The sequence below is a fragment of the Carya illinoinensis genome, chromosome 5, assembly GCF_018687715.1.
Source record: "Carya illinoinensis cultivar Pawnee chromosome 5, C.illinoinensisPawnee_v1, whole genome shotgun sequence".
NCBI lineage: Eukaryota > Viridiplantae > Streptophyta > Magnoliopsida > Fagales > Juglandaceae > Carya > Carya illinoinensis.
In genome coordinates, this window is record NC_056756.1 from 10749506 (window position 1) to 10773880 (window position 24375).

At 35.1% G+C, this 24375-nt stretch overlaps 4 protein-coding genes across 8 annotated transcripts; 3 read left to right on the plus strand and 1 right to left on the minus strand.

The window, feature by feature from the left end:
* The first annotated feature begins 5743 nt into the window (after positions 1-5743).
* LOC122309764 (histone deacetylase 19-like) lies at positions 5744-12240 on the plus strand. 4 transcript variants are annotated; one of them, XM_043123409.1, is made up of 8 exons: positions 5744-5939; positions 6468-7076; positions 7723-8163; positions 8889-9119; positions 10021-10091; positions 10165-10222; positions 11597-11668; positions 11793-12240. In XM_043123409.1, the coding sequence occupies exons 2-8, from the start codon at positions 6549-6551 to the stop codon at positions 11883-11885; spliced, it is 1494 nt and encodes a 497-aa protein (XP_042979343.1). In that variant the 5' UTR covers positions 5744-5939; positions 6468-6548; the 3' UTR covers positions 11886-12240. The 4 variants fall into 4 exon arrangements, with proteins under 4 accessions (XP_042979343.1, XP_042979344.1, XP_042979341.1 ...); XM_043123410.1 differs by having other exon boundaries at positions 5744-5931; XM_043123407.1 differs by having other exon boundaries at positions 5745-5939; positions 6463-7076.
* Positions 12241-13997: 1757 nt separating this feature from the next.
* On the plus strand, positions 13998-17473 carry LOC122309771 (ankyrin repeat domain-containing protein 2B-like). Of its 2 annotated transcripts, none has more exons than XM_043123419.1 (9): positions 13998-14116; positions 14260-14301; positions 14571-14722; positions 15375-15593; positions 15702-15850; positions 15989-16157; positions 16632-16724; positions 16952-17091; positions 17179-17473. In XM_043123419.1, exons 2-9 carry the CDS (start codon positions 14268-14270, stop codon positions 17276-17278), a joined length of 1056 nt encoding a protein of 351 aa, XP_042979353.1. In that variant the 5' UTR covers positions 13998-14116; positions 14260-14267; the 3' UTR covers positions 17279-17473. The 2 variants fall into 2 exon arrangements, with proteins under 2 accessions (XP_042979353.1, XP_042979354.1); XM_043123420.1 differs by having other exon boundaries at positions 14044-14163.
* A 1282-nt stretch (positions 17474-18755) lies between these two features.
* On the plus strand, positions 18756-22001 carry LOC122309774 (UPF0664 stress-induced protein C29B12.11c). Its single transcript, XM_043123425.1, has 5 exons — positions 18756-19023; positions 20354-20465; positions 21290-21361; positions 21450-21661; positions 21751-22001. The coding sequence occupies exons 1-5, from the start codon at positions 18914-18916 to the stop codon at positions 21857-21859; spliced, it is 615 nt and encodes a 204-aa protein (XP_042979359.1). The 5' UTR covers positions 18756-18913; the 3' UTR covers positions 21860-22001.
* A 52-nt stretch (positions 22002-22053) lies between these two features.
* LOC122309767 (probable glycosyltransferase At3g07620) lies at positions 22054-24073 on the minus strand. Its single transcript, XM_043123415.1, has 2 exons — positions 23059-24073; positions 22054-22830 (listed from the first exon to the last, which is right to left on the minus strand). Exons 1-2 carry the CDS (start codon positions 23970-23972, stop codon positions 22338-22340), a joined length of 1407 nt encoding a protein of 468 aa, XP_042979349.1. The 5' UTR covers positions 23973-24073; the 3' UTR covers positions 22054-22337.
* Between the last annotated feature and the right edge of the window lie 302 nt (positions 24074-24375).

Sequence of the window (24375 nt, forward strand, 5' to 3'; positions counted from 1 at the left end):
ATCATATATGGATTACGAAAATAATTCATTTGGTTCAAAGCCAACCAGCCCAACAAAAAGTCAAAAATCGAATCACACCTGTAAAACCGTACCAAAATCAAAAAATCAGAAATTCTGGTTTCATGGATTAACATGTAATGACCTAGCCTAATAACTCTAAGGTTGGAATATTGATTATTTTTATTGGGTTTAAATTATATTTAATTGGTCAAATTGGATAAGCTTATGAGAGATAAATTATTGTGATTGATTAAGAGTTTAATTAATCTCAATAACTAGTTTTAATCTTATTTATTATTTATTGAACGAGTTAGACTTTTTTTAAAATTTATAGATAGGCCATTAGGGATTTATTTCAATTTAAAATCATCACTGATTGAAATCTCTAATGCAGGCTTAGTTATTGTCAATCCTGTATTGGATGAACTACTAAATCATGTTTTTAAATTCAAATTCTCTTTTTACATGATCACGATTGAATGTTTAGTAGATTAGTGTCACTACATATATTAACCGAGTCAAACTTAAACTGGTCATCACCCTCTCTCAAATCTCTCTATAAATATCTCTCTTCCGCGCAATATTTTAAATTCCGTTCCGATGGTCATTTTGATTTAAAAATTGAAATGAAATATTTTCGGTAGCATTGTATTCCAATAAACTGTTTCGAAATTAAATATATATTATATATAAATATTTATATGTATATATAAGCTAACAATTAATATAATAAATACATATATATATATGTGTAAGTGTATATCATATATATGTGTATACATATGGAAGAATTAAATATTTATAAAATGAATATATGTTAAAAAAATCACAAACTTGAGTTGAGACGAAAAAACAAAGAAAAAATAAAAAAATAGAGAAACTATTAAAAATAATGATATTTTAAAAAAATGGGGGAACATATTTAAAATTACAAAAAAAAATTATATAAATACATTTTATATTTTAGAATTAATTAATTATCATCAAGATTTAAAATTTACAAGAATATAATCCAAGCATAATAAAATTAAAGAAATTGTCCAAAATGGAGTAGTGATCGAAACGGTCAGAATTGTCGAAATTTGACCTGGATGGTCAACACGGATCAAAATTTGGAGTGAAATAAAACAAGTGAGTATAGTGATCCTGATACTATATTAGAATGGAAAATTTTGACCGAAATGGCCAAAACTGAACGGAATTCAAAACTGTGCTTCTGCTTGTTATTTAAAAAAAATCATAAACATCTCAATCCAACACCATGATAAATTTTGTGTCGAAAGTTTTAGGAAATGATATTACAAGATAAGTAGTTTGATCATAAATTATAATTAGCATATGTTAGCTACTTATATATATTATTATTAAAACCATTTTTTTAAGTCAATGTTTATGTATCACACATGTCATGATATTTGCAAAGACAACATTCATCATATTTTATTTAACATATTATAGTTATGTATGTATTATGCATCTCATGCATTTCATTATATAAGACACGTAAGTTTTCATAAGATCAAGTATAAGATACACTCATAATAGTTATCAAAAGGTTATTTAGATGCATATTACTAATGCAGTTTCAGGGTAAACGTGTAAGCCATGGAGCCAAGCGTGGTTTATCATAGTACGCCAGAGTACTACACAGTCGACTTCTTTTTCTGCAGCATGTGAAGTTAGTGCATAATCTTACACACATGGTTAAGTGTATTGGCTAACCATATCAGTCAAATAAATAGATTAGTCAATTAATTTAGATAAATTAGTCATATATGGCATAAGCATAATATGAAAAATCATAATTTTATTCTCTTAACATTAAAATTTGTATTAAAAACATTATATTAAGTATGTTTACGTTATTGTGAGTTTCTTATTAAGTCATAGACTCATTTTAATTTGTTTTTATATTTTTAAACTATCCCATGTCAAAATATTTATAAAAGTAAAGTTGTAGGACGGGACTTAATAAAGGAGACATGACAGTGGCTTAGATCATGTATAGAGATTTTAAATTATGATTTTTGTAGGCACAAATTTCGAGAAATTTTAATAAATGCTTCCACTCATTCTCATTTATGATTTCAGTATTTTTATTAAAAAAAAAATTATTTATTAGTTTGAATCTTTGTATATGGCGTAATTATAAGAAAATATTTTTAAGTCAAAATAAGCAGTAGCACTTCGGTTCCCATCAAATTTTAAAATTGACTTTATTTTTAATAGTAGGGAGTGGAGTGTTACATAACTGGTCAATTTGGATTATGAGAATTCCAAAATTGATGTAGACCAATTTGATTATAAAATTGATAAAAAATTGGATCAAACACCTGGGGTGTATTACAGCCTCTCAGTTAGTGTTTTTCATAAAGAATACCGAATCTTTAGCAATGTACTAATCACCAAATGACAGGTTAGTGCACAGTTTAAGGTATAAGTAATCCAGTTTAAGGTAGAGTGCTGTCTTTTAGATGATTTGTCTGTAGAATATTACAGCAATAGTTAATACCATACCAGTTACAAAGAAATTTGTATACTGGTAAAGTCCCAAACGCAATAATTGCATTGTGATTCGAAAATTTTACTAAATGTATAGGCCATAAATATAAATTTTTTATTTTTTTATTTTTTTATTGTTATTATAATGAAGGAATGAAATCAATTTTCCATTAAAAAAAGAAGAAGTAATCAACGAAGGCAGAGGTTAAGCAGAGATGACTGAATTTAATGTGAATTTAATCGTTTAATCATGAAAGTTTTATTCAGCAACTACGATCCGGGCGTTTTGGTCCCGTACGTGAACATTTGGGACAGCGCTACTGCTACAGCTGCATAATCTGTTGGCTTGATAAATTATTAAAGTGGCAAGTTGTTTTAAAACTACTAGGGTACGAAAACAGCAAGAATGGAAGATGGAAGATGATTTTTCTTGTTTGGGACGTGGAAGAAAAAAAGGGTACAAAATTTTTTCTTTTATTAGAAAGAAAAATTATATTCATCATCTTCACACATAAAACATTATATATTTTTTTTTCTTATTAAATATGTGATATTTGAATGATGAATAAAATAATTCAATTAATTTAATAATAATAAAAACTAAAAAAAATTAAAAAATTAAAAAAATATAGTGTGTAGTGTGTGAGGATGATGATGGTAAAGCTAGGTGAAAAATGATCAAGACTATGGAGGGTGTGGATAATTACTTGCATGATAATCTACCATTATTTCCCTTGTTTTCTAAGCAAATTTTTTCATCAAATTAAATACTAGAATACTAGAGAGATCGGACCCGAATAAATTTTTAACCAAAATGCAGCAATATAAAACAAAAAAAATCGCTTAAAAAAGAATTTTTCAATTTACCTGATAGACTCTCCAGATGTCCAAATTAAGGGACGGAGGTTTCCACATTTTTTTTTTTTTTTTAAATTCTGTTCTTTAGTTGTCTAGAGCATGGATGGAGAAGGCAGATTGACCATAACATAACATGCTTGGGACCTGTTGGTTGACTATACAGGATAATAACTCCAACAAAAAATACATAATTTTTCCCACTATTGTTGCGTGTAATACCACAACTACTCCAAAATCTTTTGGATCAAATGGTGCAAAGTCTTAGTCTCAAATAATAAAATAATTATATAAAAATAATTTTATAAATTAATATGGTTTGGTATAGTTTGTCAAATTATAAGGTTATTTTTATTATAAAACGGATCTGACAGATCATATAAAGTCACTTCAATTTATAGAATTATTTTTTTATAATCATTTGTAGCTATAGCACTACTCAAAAATAATATATATATATATATATAAACCCCACAACTACACCTAAGAGCAGTTGTACTTCAAGATAACCAAATTTTGATACTTGGTTGAAGGGATGAATAGAATGAATAATATAGTGTACAACATGAGAAGTATATATGGATCGTATTGAAAATATCTTGAATATCTGCACGTGGGATGCATTGCATTTTCATGCAATTTATCTTAAACCCTTGACTGTAGATCCATCTAAACCCATACTCAAAGATCTAGCCAAGATTATAATCGGTGCTGCATCTTAATTAGAATCGTAATGAAATGCAAGAACTTCTTCTTTCTAGGTAATGAGATATTTCATTCACCACTTTCTTATTCACATCATGCATAATCTAGAGTATTGCATTAGACATAACCCTTACATGAAATAATAGTTTCAACTGCGAGATGATTAGTGGAGGGATTGATTTTGACCAATTCATTCAAATATCATAGAGTTGAAAACAAGATCCGAAAATAAATATTATGGGTACCTCGTTTCTTTTCATAATCATTATCAACTCATTTCATTTTATCTCATTTAATTATTACATTTTTAAAAAAATCTTCACATAAAATAAAATAAACAAATTCAATTTTTTCAAATCTCAAAATAAAAATAATATTAAAAAAATATATTTTAACAATATTTTATTTGACTTTTAACTTTTATCTAATTCATCTCATCTTATACACCAAAATAAATGAGATTAAATTGTTTATTAACTCATAAAAGTTTAATTTGATCATAAACTTTCTTAAAAACATAAATCTTTTAAGAAAATGATCAACGTACCTTATATACAGTAAAAACAAATCGCTTTCACAATGTATTATATACGAACAATCTTATTCTCCATCTTAATAAAAAAAAAAAAAAAATACGTGAGTCATATTATTTGATAGACTCAATTTAATAATTTTTTTGTGTCAACTATTGAAATAAAAAATAACTTAATATACGTCATACAAGGATATAAAATTACATAATTAAAATATTATTTATTATTTTTAAATTCAATTTATTACCACATTAAGAAAATAGAAAACGATATGTTAGGAGGTTTTTTCATCGGGCCAAAGGCCCAAAGTTTGAGCCCAATATCATGAGGGGCTTAGGCTAACCGAGTAATCTTTCAACCTAGTTAAAAGGGTTCTTAGCTCAACTAAAGGATTCCTAGCCCTGGAGCGGAAGTTAGTCTATAGTCTTGAAAATGTGGGAAGTCCACCCTAGTGCAAAACGAGGAGGAGCACGCCACCTTGCTGGAACTAAATCCCAAGTAATCTTGAGCGGATAGGTGGACATAGATTGTGGGGAGCCATTGATCCTCTGGTAGGAGGAGAAGAAAGAGTTTGACAGCTTGCATCCTCTGATAGAACAAGGTAGAAAGTCGTGTCGCATTGAATGCACCCACTTAGAGAGCCACACCACATTAAAGGAGCATGGCGAAAGGAGTTGCAGAGGGAACGCCTTCCCTTAACATAGAATATGGGCATCTGATCCTTATGGTTAGGTATAAAAAGCAACTCTCAGGTATCAGGAAATCTATCTAGACTCTTTGAACTTTATAATCATTTACATTATGCTCTAAGTCGATTTGACTTTTATATTAGAGACTCTCCGACCATGTCCCCGTTTTGCAGTATTTTTTTTGTGTCTGCAGGTCCAAGACAGAAGATTCAAATTACTAAGAGCCTAATTCAAAAACGTGTGAAATATGACATTAACACGATTTATAACAAAATAAATCTAGTTGCAACCCTTTTCTTTGACACACCAAATGTATTATTGACACGAAAGTCTGTCTTGTATTAGTTTATATAAAAATATTAATATTTTTGCTCTTTTATATAAAAATATTATTATTAATACAATAGATCGTAATGTGTTACACAACTAACTTGTAAATAGAATTCAACATAAAGAGGAGGCCGGTTACGACGTATGACCTAAGGCCTCGAAAGTCGAAAGCTTTTAGGATTAATAAGCAGAGCAATGCGGTTTTTTAACAATCTTAGAACAAACGGGAGACACCATTTTCCTTCTTCTGAAGCATCGGTATTGGCCGACTGGTCCATTCAGTAAAGGAGGCGAGCTACAACTATTTCTCCCTTCAGGTATTCAGGTTGTGCTACGCGACATCCCTTTTCTTCATTTCGCTTCTGTTTCCTTTCTGTTTTAGGACTTTTTTTTTTTCTCTTACCCTTGACGTTAAAGATGAGAACGTTACTCCCTTTGTATATGTTGATTCACTCGCCTATCTTACCCATATTGCCGAATTCTATTTCATTTCCATTTGCGCACTGCTTTTGTTCGTGTCTTATCTATGTTTAGATATATGCGAGCACTAGAGCTTCTATTATGTTTGAATTGCGCAACAAAGTACATTCTTCGCTTTTCATTAAGCAGAAACAATTGTTGTTAGGGTTCTATTCCTGTAACCGCTGTTTATCTATCTATTTGTTTATTTCTATGTTCTGTTAATTTCTTCCTTTCTATCAATCCTCCGCCTAAATCTTGTTCGGACCTAAATTCTTCTGACTCCTCCTGTATATGGTTTTGTTTGGGTTATAAATCCGATGCTTCTCCCTCTTCTTGCGTATGTCTCCATCTTTTGTTTTAAATCTTCCTTTTTTGGGTGCTTCTAGGCCAGTTTTACAAGGAAATCCTCTTTCGGGTTGTTGACACATAGGAGACCAGTTGGGATATACAATAGAAGAGAACTTTCAATAATATGGATACTGGAGGCAATTCCCTACCATCTGGACCAGATGGGGTGAAGAGAAAAGTGTGTTATTTCTACGACCCAGAGGTTGGGAATTACTATTATGGGCAGGGTCATCCTATGAAGCCTCATCGTATCCGAATGACACATGCTCTTCTTGCCCACTATGGATTGCTTCAGCACATGCAGGTCCTCAAGCCCTTTCCTGCAAGAGATCGGGACCTCTGCCGCTTCCATGCAGATGATTATGTATCATTCCTCAGGAGTATTACGCCCGAAACGCAGCAGGATCAGCTGAGGCAACTCAAGCGCTTCAATGTTGGCGAAGATTGCCCTGTTTTTGATGGTCTCTACTCCTTCTGTCAAACGTATGCTGGTGGTTCGGTTGGTGGTGCAGTCAAGTTAAATCATGGTCTCTGCGATACTGCTGTAAACTGGGCCGGTGGGCTGCATCATGCTAAGAAGTGCGAAGCTTCTGGGTTTTGCTATGTGAATGATATTGTCCTGGCAATTTTGGAGCTTCTTAAAAAGCACGAGGTTTGTCTAGTGTTATTGGGTCCCAATTCTGTTCTTTTTCATTTAAGCAATTGCCTGGTCAAATATCTTGTTCTATGATTTACTTTGGCTCACCTTTAGTTTTATTTTAATATTCCGATATTTAAGCTGTTTCTAATAGAGACTCATGAAAATGGAAGATCTATTGGGTGCCTCCAGACCTAACATTTAACGCACTGAATAAAATCCTGATACAACCCACTAGCTGCTTGCCAAAGCATACAATTTTAATTTCTAGACCTGAGATGATACTTTATGAGAGAAAATGAACGCCCAAGATTCCAACGATAACTATCTGGATCACTCTTTTTGTCATAACAACACTTTTTAATGTCATCATCATGATTATGATGAGGATGGCTATGGTTTCCAGTAAAGAAAGGTTAATGTACAATCTGTGATCATGTTTCCCCAGCTGAGCTGTGCAATGCATGTAGTATATTTAAGGTAGAAGGACTTGATATTGCATGACCATCATGGTTGTTATGAACCTTGTTGTCCAACTTAGTTTAACTCTTGAACCTGAATGACTAGTTTAGTGCATTAAAATAATTTCTTTAGTTATTGAGTATGTTTGTTTAGTCTTATAAAGTGGCTTACCTAATGCAGCTTGTTCTCTTTGGCGCAGCGTGTTTTATATGTGGACATCGATATCCATCATGGAGATGGTGTTGAGGAGGCATTTTACACAACTGACAGAGTCATGACTGTTTCATTTCATAAATTTGGAGATTATTTTCCTGGCACTGGAGACATACGTGATATCGGATATAGCAAAGGGAAATACTACTCTCTTAATGTTCCACTAGATGATGGCATTGATGACGAGAGCTATCATTTCTTGTTCAAGCCTATAATTGGGAAGGTGATGGAAGTTTTTAGGCCAGGCGCCGTGGTTCTCCAGTGCGGTGCTGACTCTTTATCTGGGGACAGATTAGGATGCTTCAATCTTTCTATCAAAGGCCATGCAGAGTGTGTCAGATTTATGAGGTCATTCAATGTCCCGCTATTGCTTCTGGGTGGTGGTGGTTATACGATCCGGAATGTTGCTCGGTGCTGGTGCTATGAGGTACAGTTATTGTTTTGATTTTTCAATTCTGATTGACTATGGTAGTGCAAGCTGCTGGACTGTTAACATCATTAGTGTTTGTTTGACAAGCGGGATACTGTAATGACTATGGAGTCATATTGGTGAATCTTAACAAGCACTTGGCAAGAAAACTTGCACCTTGTTTGGCCATTGGCAGCAACTGTGTTTATGTCATAAATTGAGTAAGCACAGGGAGGCCTAGGAACACAAAATAATGGAAACTCATGATGTAGCAACATGACTTTAGGTCATTGTGTTTGATAGATTTTCGTTTGGATCTTTAAAGTTAATGGTGTTTAAGCACCTGATGAAAATTCCTATGGTTTTTTCAGTTAAACATAAAGAATGGTAAGAGCCGATGATCTATTGAATTAATTTGGACCCTAATTAATTGCATTCTCTTTTCGACATTGTGATTCTAATTCAAACATCTAGATAATCGTAACTAAATGGGGATGAAGTTGACGTACTATGAGCTATCACATGATTCCCTTTTCTTTCTTTCTTTCTTTTTGGGATGCGTTGGTTGTTTTTTTTTTTTTGGGGGGGGGGGGGGGGGGGGGCGTGGGATTCTCTATGTCCCATCACATGGCTCTTCATGCTGGCTTCTTGGTTGTCTGTTTGTTATTCTTGTTTCTTACTTCCATAATTGTTTGATCTATCTCAAATAGCTGTTTTAATGTTAATTATTTGATGTAAGGCAGACAGGGGTTGCGCTTGGAGTGGAAGTTGATGACAAGATGCCACAGCATGAGTATTATGAGTATTTCGGTCCAGATTACACCCTTCATGTTGCCCCAAGTAACATGGAGAATAAGAATTCACACCAATTATTGGATGAAATACGGTCTGACCTTCTTGATAATCTCTCAAAGCTTCAGCATGCACCCAGTGTCCAATTTCAAGAAAGACCTCCTGATACTGAAATTCCAGAGGTATGTTTGTGAGTAGTTTATTTTACATGTGTTCATTACTTGCTCCATATATTAAATATTATATGCTTTGATAACCATCCAACTATAACCATTCACATATGTAGTATGTGTTGTGTGGTAATACAAATGTGTTCTGGTTAAAATTCAGAAATTCATATTTATCTTTAAGCTTCTTTTAATTGTGGATTGAGTGCGGGAGGTTAGACGTAAAAGATTTTGTGAAATGCTGGAGTTTTATGTGGCTATTGCAGTCTCTCCTTATAAGTGCTTTTGAATCGCATTAAGGGGATGCTTGGGGAATGAGACGAGATGAAAAATCTATGAATAGTAATGAAATGATTTGAATTAAAATGTTTTATTAGGTTTTGGAAAGGATAGATAAAAAGTTGAATAAAAATATTATAAAGTTAAAATATTGTTAGAATATAATTTTTTAATTTAATTTTTGTTTTGGGATTGGAAAAGTTGATTTGTTTTTTGTGTGTTGTTTGGAAGTTTGGGAAAGTTGTAATAATTAGGTAATGATTTGATGAAAAAGTTGAAAATTTGAAATTAAAAATTGTTTGTGTTTGAGTGATGTTTCCGAAAGAAATTATAAGAAATTTTGAGATGAGATGGGATGTGTTTCCCAAACAATCCCTAAGGATATGTGTCTGACTTTAACTGGGTTTTTCTGAGCAAAAGACCCGGAGAGGAAAAAAATTAAAATAATAGGAAAATAAAAACGACGACTTCTATTTCTGATAGCATCCCATACTTTCTACCTTATTTTTTGTTTCGCATTTTAAATTTTATAAATAGTAGTAACTAGTTTAATCAAATTTAATTGCAAATTGCTATTTGCTTTATGTTTTTGAATTGTATAAGACAGTTGCCTCTCAATTTTTTCTAATTGTTTTAGGCAGATGAAGATCAAGAGGACAGAGATGAGAGATGGGATGCGGATTCTGACATGGAGGTTGATGATGAGCGGTAATTTATTTGGTCCCCCAATTTATTTGTGATATTGTATGTTCACTGTTTTACTTACTTTCTGCTCAAACAGAAAGCCTTTGTCCAGCAGATTGAGGAGGGATATAGTTGAACCCGAGCTCAAAGATTTGGTATGTGCTCTGTTTAGTTTGTATTATCAACAATTGTAGTGTTTACCACTTTGTTCATATTTGTATATCACAAACATTTTGTCAATGAAGGCCCTGGTATTTCACTACCCATGAATAAAGGTGAAAACTTACAAAATGGCCATAAAAATAATGTTGCAAATCGAGAAAGAAGAAACATGCCAATGAAGAACTATTAAGTATTTGTGAAAAGGTGATGATAGCACCAGTTGAGGATAAAGCTTATGAAAATAGCTTGACATGGTTTGGACATGTGCAACAGGGGCCTGTGAATGCGCTGATGGAAAAGAATGCTTGAATTGAATAAGGAAAATAGGTAAAAGGAATGCCAAACAGTGACGTGTTGAAATTGTTAGGAGAGACTAAAGGCCTGGTTTGGTTTCACAAACCTTTCAAACCATATTATCTCATCTCATATCATCTCAACATCTAAACATCATTCAAACATAAACATTTTTCAATTTCAAATTTTCAAACTTTTCTATTTAATTATTACCTAATCATTACAACTTTCCCAAACTTCCAAACAAAACACAAAAAACAATTCAACCTTTTCAATTCCTAAAACAAAAATTATATTAAAAGATTATATTCTAACCCTTTTTTAACTTTATAATTTTTTTATTCAACTTTTTCTTTCTTCTTTCCCAAAACCCCATAAAAATCTTAACTCAAACAATTTCACTACTATTCACAAAATATGTTACTACTATTCACAGATTTTTCATTTCATCTCATCTGTGTAACCAAACAAGGCCTAAAGTAGCCCATTGGTTGGAATTGAAGCTTAGTCGATTCTTCAACTAGATTAGATGCGTTTCATCTTTTCTTTTTTCCTGGCTCGTTAGCTAATCATTTTAAATGATCATTTTACCTATTCGTTGTGCCCATATCTTGAAAATTGATTGATTTAGTTTAAACAAAGTCTGTTTTATGAGCTAGGGAGCTAATCAAACTTATGTGTGAGGCTGTTCATCTAAGACAATGTGCACAGCCAAAAGCTATGAGTTTCCACTCTAATTGAAAGGTGGACTCAGTTAATTTATGCAGGGAGGAAGATTTGGTAAATGTTCCAAACTGCATGCACGGAGGAAGGGATTAGCTCTTCTACTAGTCTTTCTTCCCTAGATGCTCATATTCATGTTTACTTGCTTCATTGGCAGCACTTCCTTAAGATGTTATTGACCATTCCTGTCCCATGCATTCTGTATTCTGTTGAATGAAGTTGGAATATTACTTTGTATTCAGTAAAGGTGATATTGGGTTGTTGAATTAATATTCTGTAAATCTAACTTCTGATTTGTTTTTCCGCAACAATTTCTAATGATGGCTTTCACCCCACCCCCCGGTCCCCAGGAGGATCAAAAAGGAAATGCAGAGCACGCCAAAGGATTTGATACGGGAGCAGAAGAGACTACATGCACAAAGGTGAAATTTAATCACACAAGCACTTGCATAAAGTCGTTATTGGATGCATGCATATACGTACAGCCATATATATAAGACTACCCCAGCACTAACAGTTCTTTTTGGTTAATATTGGTGCTTGCAGGTGGTAGATACGGATTCTATGGTTGTTGATGAACCTAATGTGAAAGTTGAACAAGATAATTTGAATAAGCAAGCGAATGAAAAGCACTCTTAGTTGTATTCACCAAATTCGCACTGTCTCCACTTGTTTGTTGATCCCCAAATAAGGTCATGAGCTATGCGGCGCATACCTTCAATTGTATTTCGTGTGAGCCATGCAGACCTCAACTGTGGACTAGTGCAAACATGGACACTAGCACAAGATTCTTGATGCTTTTTTCTGTCAAATGTGAAACTACACTGTCGGAGAAATCTTGGAGTTCGCCAATTAAATTAGTTGGCACTTCAAAAAGAGACTAATCCGACAAGTTCATAGCATAGTCATCAACTGAAGAAATAACTTGTATTTTATGGATCTACTGACCACAATCTATGCACTTCATATTTACACGAGCTAAGCTCGTCAAAAATCCCCGTGCACTGAAATATCAGCGGCCAGAATCAGGGTGACCTGCACTTTGGAATTGGTCACTCTTGGTCCAAATCAAAATCCCAATATCCTTGAAAGAGTACATCTTGCTATTCTTTTCCTTTCTTGGATTTTGCAAGTATCCAGATCACCTTGTTTATCTATGACCTGCCTCATTTCATTTACTATTGTCTAATCATTGCAGGGCGCTTCATTTGCTTCTTTCTTCGAATGTTACTCTTCCATTCGAAGAATCCGATAAAAGAAGAACGCAGCCATTGGATTCTGCTTGGATTTCATCTGCTGTTTGATTGTTACACAACTTGAAAAGTATAGCCCAACCTAAACTTCATTACCTGAGATACGTGCAGATCATGCATAATTACACTCGCGCTTTTATCCTATATCTTTCTGTGGCCAAAAATAAAGGAGGAAACAAAAGGAAATTAAGCTTTTGGCCTTATGAAAATGATAACCTGTCCTACATATTGGTGCTCTTGACTCTGCATCTGCAACTGGACTCTACCCTTTTCCACCTTCAACAGTTGTGAATCCTCTTCTGGCAGATTGCCTGGAATGATCTTGGTACCAGCTTGCTTCTCAACCTCCACTGCCCAACTATTCACAACCATGCCAATAACAGCATGTGTTCCAGAGTCCTCTCTTAATTAAAAAGTAGCCACCCCAATGTCAGGGACGCATACTGTTTTCATGTGGCCTATAACCTGGAAGGTGACCGCAGAGAAGCGTCCAATGCACAGAGATCATTCACTCATATTGCAGAATACACTTGACAGGGCAAGAGAGTATGAGAAACTGCACAACCTCCAATCAATCACGAATTCCTAAGATTAATAATAACAACTTTTTGGATAAACCAAGTTCGTGAATATCAAACAGTTTGCAGTAACTGCAGAGTGCAAACGATGATTTTCTCTCCTCCATTTAATCACACTTCCCAAATCGCATACACATATCATACAGTATGAAGGGCAGCAGTACACGCAGTATATCCACTCCGCTCCCCTCCCTTCCTGTAGAGGGACTCCATTTTTACAACACAAACACAAGAGCTACGTATTTCGATGCTAAAACTCTAATAGAATTAATATTCTGCTTACGAAATTGAGCGGTTCTTTGTTTTCCAGGTAGGTTTCATATTCCTTTCTTGCCTTCTTTCACAGCAATCAGCACAAATGAAGTGAGAATGGGGTTATCCCATTATATCTCTTTTTAACGCCTTTATGTTAGGATTGCCTTTTGGGGAATTTCCTTTCTTTCCTCCATTCCAGCACCTTCACCATTTCAGCTCACTCCCTCCCTTCACTTCATTCTCAAGAAATTAGACTCGAATCTTGAAACTTGCTAGGATGATTTTACATATCCTTCAAATTCTTGATCTATTTCTTTTTCTCCACAATATTACCAAAAAAAATATTTGGCCTATAAAAATAATTACAAAAAAAATATTAACAAAATAGGTTTTGAAAAAAAAAATAAAATTTATTTTTCTTAAATTCTCTTTGTAAGTATATAATTTTTCTTCTTTCTACAATTATTAATTCTTTTTAAAAAAAATTCCTCCTTATAGGTCAGTCAAAACGAAACTCTGAGCCCATATTTGATGGATATAATCGGCCCAAACAGCTGGTCAGCCCACTGTAACAACCAGATGATAGCCCAAGGCAAAAGCGTCATTTAGTTGAAGAAAGGGATGAGGATTGGTATGGCCCACAGAAGTGTTCCTGTTTTGTAAGCTTGTATCGGATTGTGTAGCTGTACATGACATATTGGTGGTGGTGGTGAATAAGTCCATCGCGTCTTATATAGGGTTTGGGATCTCTCTCTGTCTCTCTCTATCTGCACAGCTTCACAAGGTACACTATCTCTTCTTACAAATTATCGGATCCAGGGTCAGAGCTAGGTTTGAATTCTCAAAGCTTATTGTTTCTTCTTATCTTTTATCTGCTTTTATCACCTAGGCTTACATCTCTGTTTTCCCTTTCGTTTTCGGATTCAGCTTCTCCGATGGCTTCAAATTTGCCCAAGGATCTTCCGGCTGGTGATCTTTTGCTTTACATTTCTTTTATTGTTTTCAATTGTAGTTTTTTTTTTTTTTTTTTTTTTTGCGGCTTCATATACATTTACTTGGCCCTCGGAATTTGTGATTTCTTTGCAAGCAAGGTTTCTTTCATTTCCTTGTGATATATATATGCACTGATGCTGTTTTTTATGACTAATTTGGGTTTTAGATTCATTTGACAGCAGTAAAGTGATAACTGCTTCAAGATGTTTAGTATACTACTCTTACCAATATCTTATGTTCTTCAGATGAGAAGGCAGGTTCGACAGAGAGCAAAGCCACCAAATCTGAAACATCCTCTGGGGAGGCGCAGCCGGGACAAAGAACAGCTACTTCTCCCCCCGGAGCTGGGATTCCTCCCAACCCCTTCGATTTCTCAGCCATGACTGGCCTGCTCAATGTACAATTTCTCCTATTTCCCTTTGATGTTCAGTTTCATTTGAACGATTTATTTTCCTTATTGGATCGAGTAAGATCCCTCAATTATGAATTCTTGTTGCATTTGATAGTGTTTTATGTTTCATTTTATGATTATGGTTCTATTGTTCGTCAGTGGATACAATTACGTATTTATTGCTGGTTTTATTATTGTATTTGTTGAAGAGAGGGCTAACTATTAACTGGGTGAAAGAATTGTTAGCAAAATTTTGGCTATTGATTTTATTAAAATGATATTATTTATTACTCTTTAATGTCTATTTATGGCTAAAGGTCACAGAATTGGTTCAATTGAATGGTGAAAAGTTGGTTTGGGTTGAGGATCCTTGATACACCTTTAACCCATTTAGAAAAGAAAAAAGGCGACCTGAAACTGACCTATAACTGACCTTTTTGTTGATGTGGTAAAAGGAAAAAACTAAGCGCAACTGTGTGACAAGGCTTCCATTAAATCAAAGAGATATATGAATTATAAAATTTCTTCTTCTTCTGGCCAGCCCCCTTTTGTTTTCTTTGATGTTAAATTTGGTCTTGAATTTCAAAATCTATTTGAAGGCTCCTTTTTTTTCTTTTCTTTTTTTTGCTTGCAAATATCTAATGCGTGAAATACACAGGATCCAAGCATTAAGGAACTGGCTGAACAGATAGCAAAAGATCCTTCATTCAACCAGATGGCAGAGCAACTCCAGAAGACTTTTCAGGGTGCATCACTTGAAGATAGTCATAGTATCCCACAGTTTGATACTCAACAATATTACAACACTATGCAACAGGTCATGCAAAATCCTCAATTTATGACCATGGCTGAGCGCCTTGGTAATGCATTAATGCAGGTATTTATTGTCTTCTTCATTGTAATAGATATTCCTGTTTTGACATTCTTGTCTGTGTATTATAAAAAAATGTCATCCTATGGCTGTCAAATCCAATCTTTTTCTCAGGATCCATCAATGTCTAACGTGCTTGAAAGTTTTGCAAATCCGACAAACAAAGACCAGCTTGAGGAACGAATGGCACGCATCAAAGAAGATCCATCCTTAAAGCCTATTTTAGAAGAGATAGAGAATGGTGGCCCAGCTGCTATGATGAGGTTGGAAATTTTAAGATATCAGTGTAGCATTAAATGATCGAGCTGTAATATTTTCAGCCTCAAGTAGAGTATAGAGGTTGCATTTGATTCAACTGACTGTAAAGATTTCAGTGCTTAAGAGAAATTATGGTATTGCAGGTACTGGAATGATAAAGATGTTCTACAGAAGTTGGGTGAAGCTATGGGTCTTGCAGTATCAGGAGATGCAACTACTTCTGCTGAAAATTCTGTACCAGAGGAAGCTGAAGATCCTGGTAATGAGGATGAATCAATTGTTCATCACACTGCTAGTGTTGGTGATGTAGAGGTAGGGCATTCCATATTTGCTCATATCCCTTTTAGGTGCTATTTGGATTGTCATAGTGAATGGAAGTGCACTTAACCGAGCTCCATGCATCTACTTAAACAATGTGAGAAGTTTGTGTGGCATGGAGTAGACATTCTTTGGAATCAACATTCTTGCCTGGATAATATGATTATTAGGTCTTATAGGCCTAGATTTTGTACCTGGTGTGTCCCCATGTTGGTGGGGACTTTCTTCATGCTACATGCAATTGTCCCACTTTCAGTGGTTTTTTCCCTGTTAGTTGGGGGAATAGAACTTGTCAATGTTTATTTTCAAGAATCAAACATTCTCTACATCAGGTTCCTTGTCTTTCTGTTGAATTGCCTGATTATGATGCATGAAGTTTCTTTAGTTTGTATTGTTTTTTACTTTTTTGTAATTAATCCATTTTGGTAGATATATTAGATTTGAAATCTTTGCCCTAATGTCAATTAGGGTTTGAAAAATGCACTTGCCTCTGGTGCTGACAAGGATGAAGAAGACTCGGAGGGAAGGACAGCATTGCATTTTGCATGTGGATATGGTGAGGTATGTCAATGTCCGCTAGTTTTCTTACCATTTTCTTTCTTTCCAGTCAAGTTAAGGGTTTGAGTTATCCATGTAAACTCTTCATATTTTCTTTTTCTTTTCTTTTTTCTTTTTTTTTTTTAATTTTTTTTATTTATGTTAAATATCTCTGGATATGAAGGATTATTCATATCTGGAAGTTTGATTAGTTCTCCTAGTTTGAGCAGATGCACTCGTTTTCATTTCAGGTGAAGTGCGCTCAGGTCCTTCTTGAGGCTGGAGCAACTGTGGATGCATTGGACAAGAATAAAAATACTGCACTTCATTACGCAGCTGGTTATGGAAGGAAGGAGTGTGTGGCTCTACTGCTGGAGAATGGTGCCGCTGTGTAAGTCAACAATTTATTAACACATATATCTTAGCCAGTCAGTGCAGTCACAAAAAATTCTTAATTTTTTTCCTTCCCTTGATGCAGTACACTTCAGAACATGGATGGGAAGACTCCTATTGATGTTGCCAAGCTAAACAATCAACACGAGGTGCTGAAGCTGCTCGAAAAGGATGCTTTCCTGTGAGTTTCGTAGGTGGCATATTTATGCTTGTGTTCTAGCATATGTTATAGGGGCTTTTCATTTTGTGCCTAAGACCAATTTGCTTTGATGGCCATGAGATGTAAACTTGATGCGTTGTCTATCCGATATTTACTCTGATTGCGACGTTGCATTAATTTCAAGGTAACATGAAGTGTCTTTCATGGAAGAATTCTATTATATCCGCATGTAAACACCACTCATTATAAGATTCATTACAATTATAAAATAAAGTCGAATCACATGTATTTTCATATTTACTGCTGCGATATATTTATGTAAAGTACACAAACATCACCCACGATGGGTGGGTTCCAATTGATGCATTTACAAGGAATTGGTTTCCTTCATTTTGCATGAAATGTGCTGTGCCGGCAGACCCTCAGTAGGTTTGCCATCAGCTAACCGAATATACTCCGACCTTGTTTGAATGGAAAAAGCCTCTAAACTCTTTTCATTTTATTTCATCTTTATAATTTTTTAAATTCTCACCTAAAATATAATAAATAATTTATTTTTTATTTTTAAATTTGAATATAAAAATAATAATTTATCCAATTTTTAATTTTTATCTCATATTATCTCAATTTACTATTCAAATTTACAAACCAGCAAATCTGACTTTAGGAAACAGTCAAGCGGATAAAAATGAATGTAAATCAATATTTTAGACATCGAAAAAGAACAAACAAGTGCACCTCCAGTTTGGTTTCCAAATTCATAAACTCATTTTATTTAATTATTATAATTTTTTTAAATTTTAATATAAAATATAATAAATAATTTAATTTTTTTAAATTTTAAAATAATAATAATATTATAAAATAATATTATAATAATATTTTATTTAACTTTCAATTCAATTCAATTCAACGTCTAAATGTAATTTAAAAATTAAAACATCATATGGGACACGCATTCTTATCTCTCGTTATGTGTCAATGGATTCAATTTCAACATAAATTAAGTCATGATCATCTATTTTATTATTATCTTTTTATTATTTTATAATATGATATTAAATGATTAAAAATTATTTATTAAATTTTACTTATAAATATCATAAGAGCACAAAATAATAAAAACGACGGTAAATAGATTTTCTTTTAAGCCAAATTCTAAAAATAAAAACAATAATAATGACTTATTATTTGTTCATAAAGAACATATGATAAGATTATTTAATTTAAATATTAAAAATAAGTAGAAAAAACAGAATTATATTTTCCACTCTTTTTTTTTTTTTTTTTTTTAAAGTCCAGTTTCAATTTACAGCGTAAATTATCTATCAATTTGTTTTTCCGGTTACTCCCAACTAAAGCGATCTTATCAAAAAAAAAAAAAAAAAAGCGATGCTTTGTCGGTTAAAAAAAAAAAAGGAAAAAGAAAAGAAAAGCGGGGGAACCTATCCAGAGCTAGAAGGTTGTGGAAACTGGAACCCAGCGGTCATGTCCCATTTCCCTCGTGCGGGTGGAACACGTGTGTTCGAGTTCGCCCGTGCCCATCCAGAAACGAGTAGAACCCACCACCTCAAATATCGAATCCTGATCGAGCATAATCAGACCTTTTTCCTCCTGCACTTCTGTTCTTCGTCACCACTCGAGATCTTCTACCTTTTCGATGGCTCTCAACCCTCAACTGTTCCCTAATGGGATGCCCGTTCCTTTCGTCAACGAGTTGTTCGTCTTGGCCAGAGACGGCGTCGAATTCGAGATCGATAAGATCCCCGGGTCCGATTCTTCTTCCTCTTCCTCTTCTTTTTTGCATAGAACCTTAGTTTTTATTATTATGTTAGCCAAATGCAATAGATCACGGAAGCTCATAACACATTAAAAGTTCCGAGCGTACTGCGCCTTATCCTTCTTTGTCGCTTCTCGATTGTACTAGGGTTTGCTCAGGGTCTCGCTGTGTCGTATTGATTTCTTTTTGGCGGTGCTTTTGGCGTCAAGGGACGATTCTTTGAAATGAGAATGAATTTGATAACCGTGCATTCTGTAATGGTGCTTGGAATCTCTCTGTTCTTGAATTTCAGAGGGGCCATAGAGTTCTGCTTGCCAATTGGAAAACTTTTCTGAAAGATGTCTCATGATTGCCATTTATCGAATTCATATTATAATCAAACAAACGATATTCTCTATGCAACTAGTTGCCGGGTATCTGGAGGTTGTCAAAACTTCAAACATTGTAATGCTACTCGCCTGAGGTCATCCCATCTATGATGCCTTTGGTTCAGTTCTTTTTATGTGATGAGTGGTAAGAATTTGTTGGGAACAAAAATAACAATGAATGTTATCTAAAGCATGGAGTCAATTTTAAACTGGTTATCTTCCCATAATTGGCTTAAAGAGGCTTAAGGCCTTTTACTTATTTAAAAATAAAAAATAAAAATTGGCTTAAGGCCTTTTATTAAGTTGGTATGTGACGATGTGTGATGGTGCGGACCAGCTTGGTTGTGGGCATTTCTGGCGTTCATTTTGTATGGGCATGGCTGTTCTGCGGTATCTGTCCTTTACAGGACTCTCTTACGAGTTTCAGGCTTTTATTCGTAGTTGCTGCTGTATCCATTACTGATGCTTGGGATCTTTTTGTTTTGGATTGTATGTTTTGATAAACATGGAACGCATATACCCCTCGAGGAGGGCCTTGGTAAATCTAACAACCCCATTTGCACGGAAATGCTTGAGATCATAATTTTTCTGAAGTGGAATACTGCTATTGATTGTTTCTATTTTAACGAGCAATGATTGTTGTTAAGTTGAACTCCAACAAGAGACTCTGGAATTTTTCCATGTTTGTCATTTGTTTGGAAAACATCATTCACACTGGTGTGTGAAGTTCATATCATCATGGACCATTCAAGCATGATTCGTAATTAGAAGATGTAATGAGTGCAGTCTTGAAATTTCATCCCCTGCAGTACAACCTAATTTTGAGGAGTCCTCTTCAGGGAATGGCACTACGATTGTCATCTCGAGTCTTGCCTAACCAAGTTATTGATGCTAATTTAGTTTCATGGTGCACTTTTCTACTTTAAAATTGACGCCTAACTTATATGATCAGATCCAATGGAGGCCACTTTAAAGCAAAGGGAACAATCTACTTATCAAACATACGCATGGTCTTTGTTGCAAATAAGCCTGTTGGAAACTTTACTGCTTTTGATATGCCACTGGTATGTAGTTCTTATTGTTGCTACCTGTCAATATATATCTTTATGTATGTATACATATATAATGTTTGTGTATATATATATGTATGTATGTATGTATGTATAGTTCTTATTGTTACACTTGTACTCTGTTTCAGTGTGCATTTTGTTGCTATGCCTTCTGGTTTTTTTTTTCCCTGATTAAAGAGTTTGCCATGCAGCCAATGACCTCTGAGTTTAGCTTTTTTGCATTGTCAAATTTGGTGGTTGGTTTTGCTTCAAGCTACATCTTTTATCCTTTCTTTAATAATTACATTTTCAACTCGGGAAAAAAATAAAGAATAATAAAGTTTGCCTAGTTTCATTCTCTTCAATAAAGTTTCTTACTTATAAAAAAAAAAAATAATGGATGACCACTGTAGCTGCCTCGGAATGAAAGGATGCATGGCATATGGATGAGGTAGTGGCTGAAATCTGAATAATCGTTCATACGCTTTAGTAATAGTCAACTCTACCAAGTATTGCATCCCAGTTCCCTGACTATTGATTTGGTTAACGTCAATCCCTCAGCTGTGCCAGTAGTAATGCTAATGCAATCATAGGTAGGATTTTATATCAATCAGGAGTTAGCATTGATGGAGATACTTTGGAACATTGTATTAGGAAAGGGTTAGAGGGAGGAAGATTGGTGGCATTCATCGACCTGCAAATATTGCTATGTTTTTGTTTCAAGCCTTCTAAAGGAATATCCTTGCTTGTGTGGCTGGGCATGTAATTTGATGTTTTGGGCTGTGTTGAAGTGCAACCATGTATCGATATCTCAATTTATAGGTGTTTCCATTTTGCAGCTTTACGTTCATGGTGAAAAATTCAATCAACCAATATTTTTCTGCAACAATATTTCTGGTCACGTGGAACCTGTAAGTAGTCAGCAAGAGGTCTACAATTGTTGGATGTGATCCCTTTCCTATTTCCAGAAATCCTCATCGTCTATTTATCTTATTCCAGGTAGTTCCGGAAAACCAACACAGGGCACTATATTCCACTCACTCGTTCAAGATTTTGTTCAAGGAAGGGGGCTGTGGGACCTTCGTTCCACTTTTTTTCAACCTGATAGCCTCGGTGAGACAATATAATCAACAATCTGCTTCAGCCCCCGAGCCTCGCGTGGATCCTCTGCAAGCAGCACAAACTCCTGTTGATGAAATGATGAGACATGCGTACGTGACAATTGTTTATCTTGTAATTTTGTAGTCAAGTTAAACATATAGAGGGATCATTGACCTAATATCTATGGGTGGTTTTGCAGATACGTTGATCCTAATGATCCAACAAGAATCTTTCTACAGCAGCCTACATCTGAGTCTCAATTGAGGAGACGCACGTACCAGAACCACCCTGCCGAGCACTCTATCTAATGTCAATCTTATGTATAGCATATGACTACTCGTTTGATTGAAGAAACGCAGTAAATAACACCTAGTTGGATGTGTGAATAAACTACATAGAACCCACTTATTTTGTGCTTTTCTAAATAGCAGTAAGTTCAATTCCTAATTATTAGAGCTTGGCAATGGCATTTTCCTAATTATGTAGCATTATGTCAATCGAATTATGGAACCTACTTTGCTTTGATTGGAAAGATAAAAGTGATTACATGGTGATACATCCTTAAAATAACGCATGGAGAAACTGAATATGTCATGGGTGGCGGCCAAAATAACAAGATCGAAGCTTCTTTTTAAGTAGCCATCCGATGCCACGATGCATATTGATTCAAGGGAATTGAGCTAGCTTATGCTAATTGCTATGTACAGACAAATACAGCATGGCCAATTGTGTTGACCCTTATATTGTGAACATCTCATCATAATCTGACGATCAGTGCGTTGGGAATTAGTGGGGTAGGCGGAGTCGATGTATGCTTCTCCTCAGCCACAACTGGTAAGCAGTCATATGGAAGGAATCAAAACCCCTAGGCGTTTCATGCCACAAAAAATGCCTTCGAACTCGGCGCAGGTTATGGAACATGTTCAAGTACTTTCGTCTCGGTATTGAAAGGAGTCTCTGTTTGGTCAAGGATATCTCTCCATGGTTGATTATAACCGAAAACTTGCTCCAGTCCAAAATGTTAGCAAATGGAAGCTCGTAGTGGTTGGAAATAATGACAGGAACGCATCCATAGTGTATAGCATCACTTACCCTAGCAGTATTCACCTCGTAGCCTTTGACATGGAGGCAATACTTGCTCCTCCTAAACCCCTCTTCGTAAGGGTAAGGTGGACTCCCAGAGAAAACATCCATGTCAGAATCATTCTCCCATAAAGTTATCAGCTCTTGGCGAATAACAGAGTTTTGGATACGTCCAGAAAAGAACACAAGTTTATGTCTGCATATGTCAACAAAATAGATACAATTACCCATCAAGCAGGCAAAATCACCTTATAAAATTTGCGAAGAATCTACAACGTGACATTTTCGTATGCTTAAGCCGGATTGGAACTTTCATGTGTTGGTTTTCATCATTTTTTTTTTTTTTTGAAGAAAGGAGAAATTCTTTACTGTAACAGGACACATGTAAATTTAACAGAATGGTAGCTAGCAAGCAGAAGGGTACCTGGCATCCGGGGGAGTGAGAACTTCTTCGTGAAGGCGAGGCCATACCTGCGGAAAGGCCACATCTTTGTGGGTGACGTAGCATCTCTGGAAGTAGCTGGATGAGCAAGTGACCTGGATGGCATTGTTAAGCAAATCACGAAGCCCAGAAGCGACCTCCCTACCAACCGAATGACAGTATACGTAGAAGTGGTCAGCGCCGGCAGAAGCATTCCATAGGGGGAACTGGCGCCGAATCCTGGTGATATATCGGGTGACAAATTCCGAGATGGATGCCTCGGAGTGGACACGAGGATCGTTCCGCAGAAGATTGATGGAAAAGGGCAAGAAAAAAAGATGGGCCTCTTCCGGATGGGGCGTAATGATGGAACTCCCAAGTAGCGCCAACTTAAACATGTGTTCGCTGAAGTAATTTCCTCGTCTAGGATGGAATGGGTCTGGGTGGGGAAGGAAAATGGGAGCGAACTGAGAAGACTCTGAATAGGACTGATTCGCGAAAGCATCGGGATAAACATAAACCTTAAAATTCCGCAACATTTCCTGAAAATCTAGAGCAAAGTGTTGCCAGTCGTGGTAAGGACCCGATTCTACGTCTACCTTCTCGACAATCTTCTTTTTCATCGTCGTAGTTCGTGGGCGTGGTGCTTCATCCTCACTGCTAACAAAAGACGGGAATTGAGATTGGGATGGAGCCGCTGGCTTTCCCTTAACAAGGAAGTTTCCTCTTCTTTCCGAAGAATCGGTATCAAACTGGAGCGAATTAATGCGTGCAGAGCCGCGGAGTAAGGAGGAAACAGCAAGCACAAAGACCATCAACAGCAGCACTGCAAGGAGCAGGAGGCGTACACTGAGAGCGCGCGGGCGAGCGGAGTGCTTCTCGGCCATCCTTACTTCTTGTCCTCGAGAGATGGACATATCGAGAACCGAGGAGACAGCAACATTCCTCTTCGATAGGCCGAGAGGTAACAACTACAGATAATTTACTAACCTTTGACTTTTTTCTTACCCAACCGGCTTACTTTACTTTATTTAAGGACAATCATGCAACGTCAGTTGCCTACAACTTAATTAAAAATTGAGTTTTGTTATAAGTTATAAAGTTACGTATTAATTTATATATTAATATTAATTTATTTATATTTAAAATTTTAATTAATATCATTTTTAATAAAATTTATTTTTTAATCAATCATATTAAATGGATATACAAATTAATACATAATTATACTTATAACTATATTTTTTTTAAACAATTAAAAAGCCGCTTTATAACGGTCCGTCCGTTGTTAAGCAATAAACAGCTTCCAATTGAAGTGTT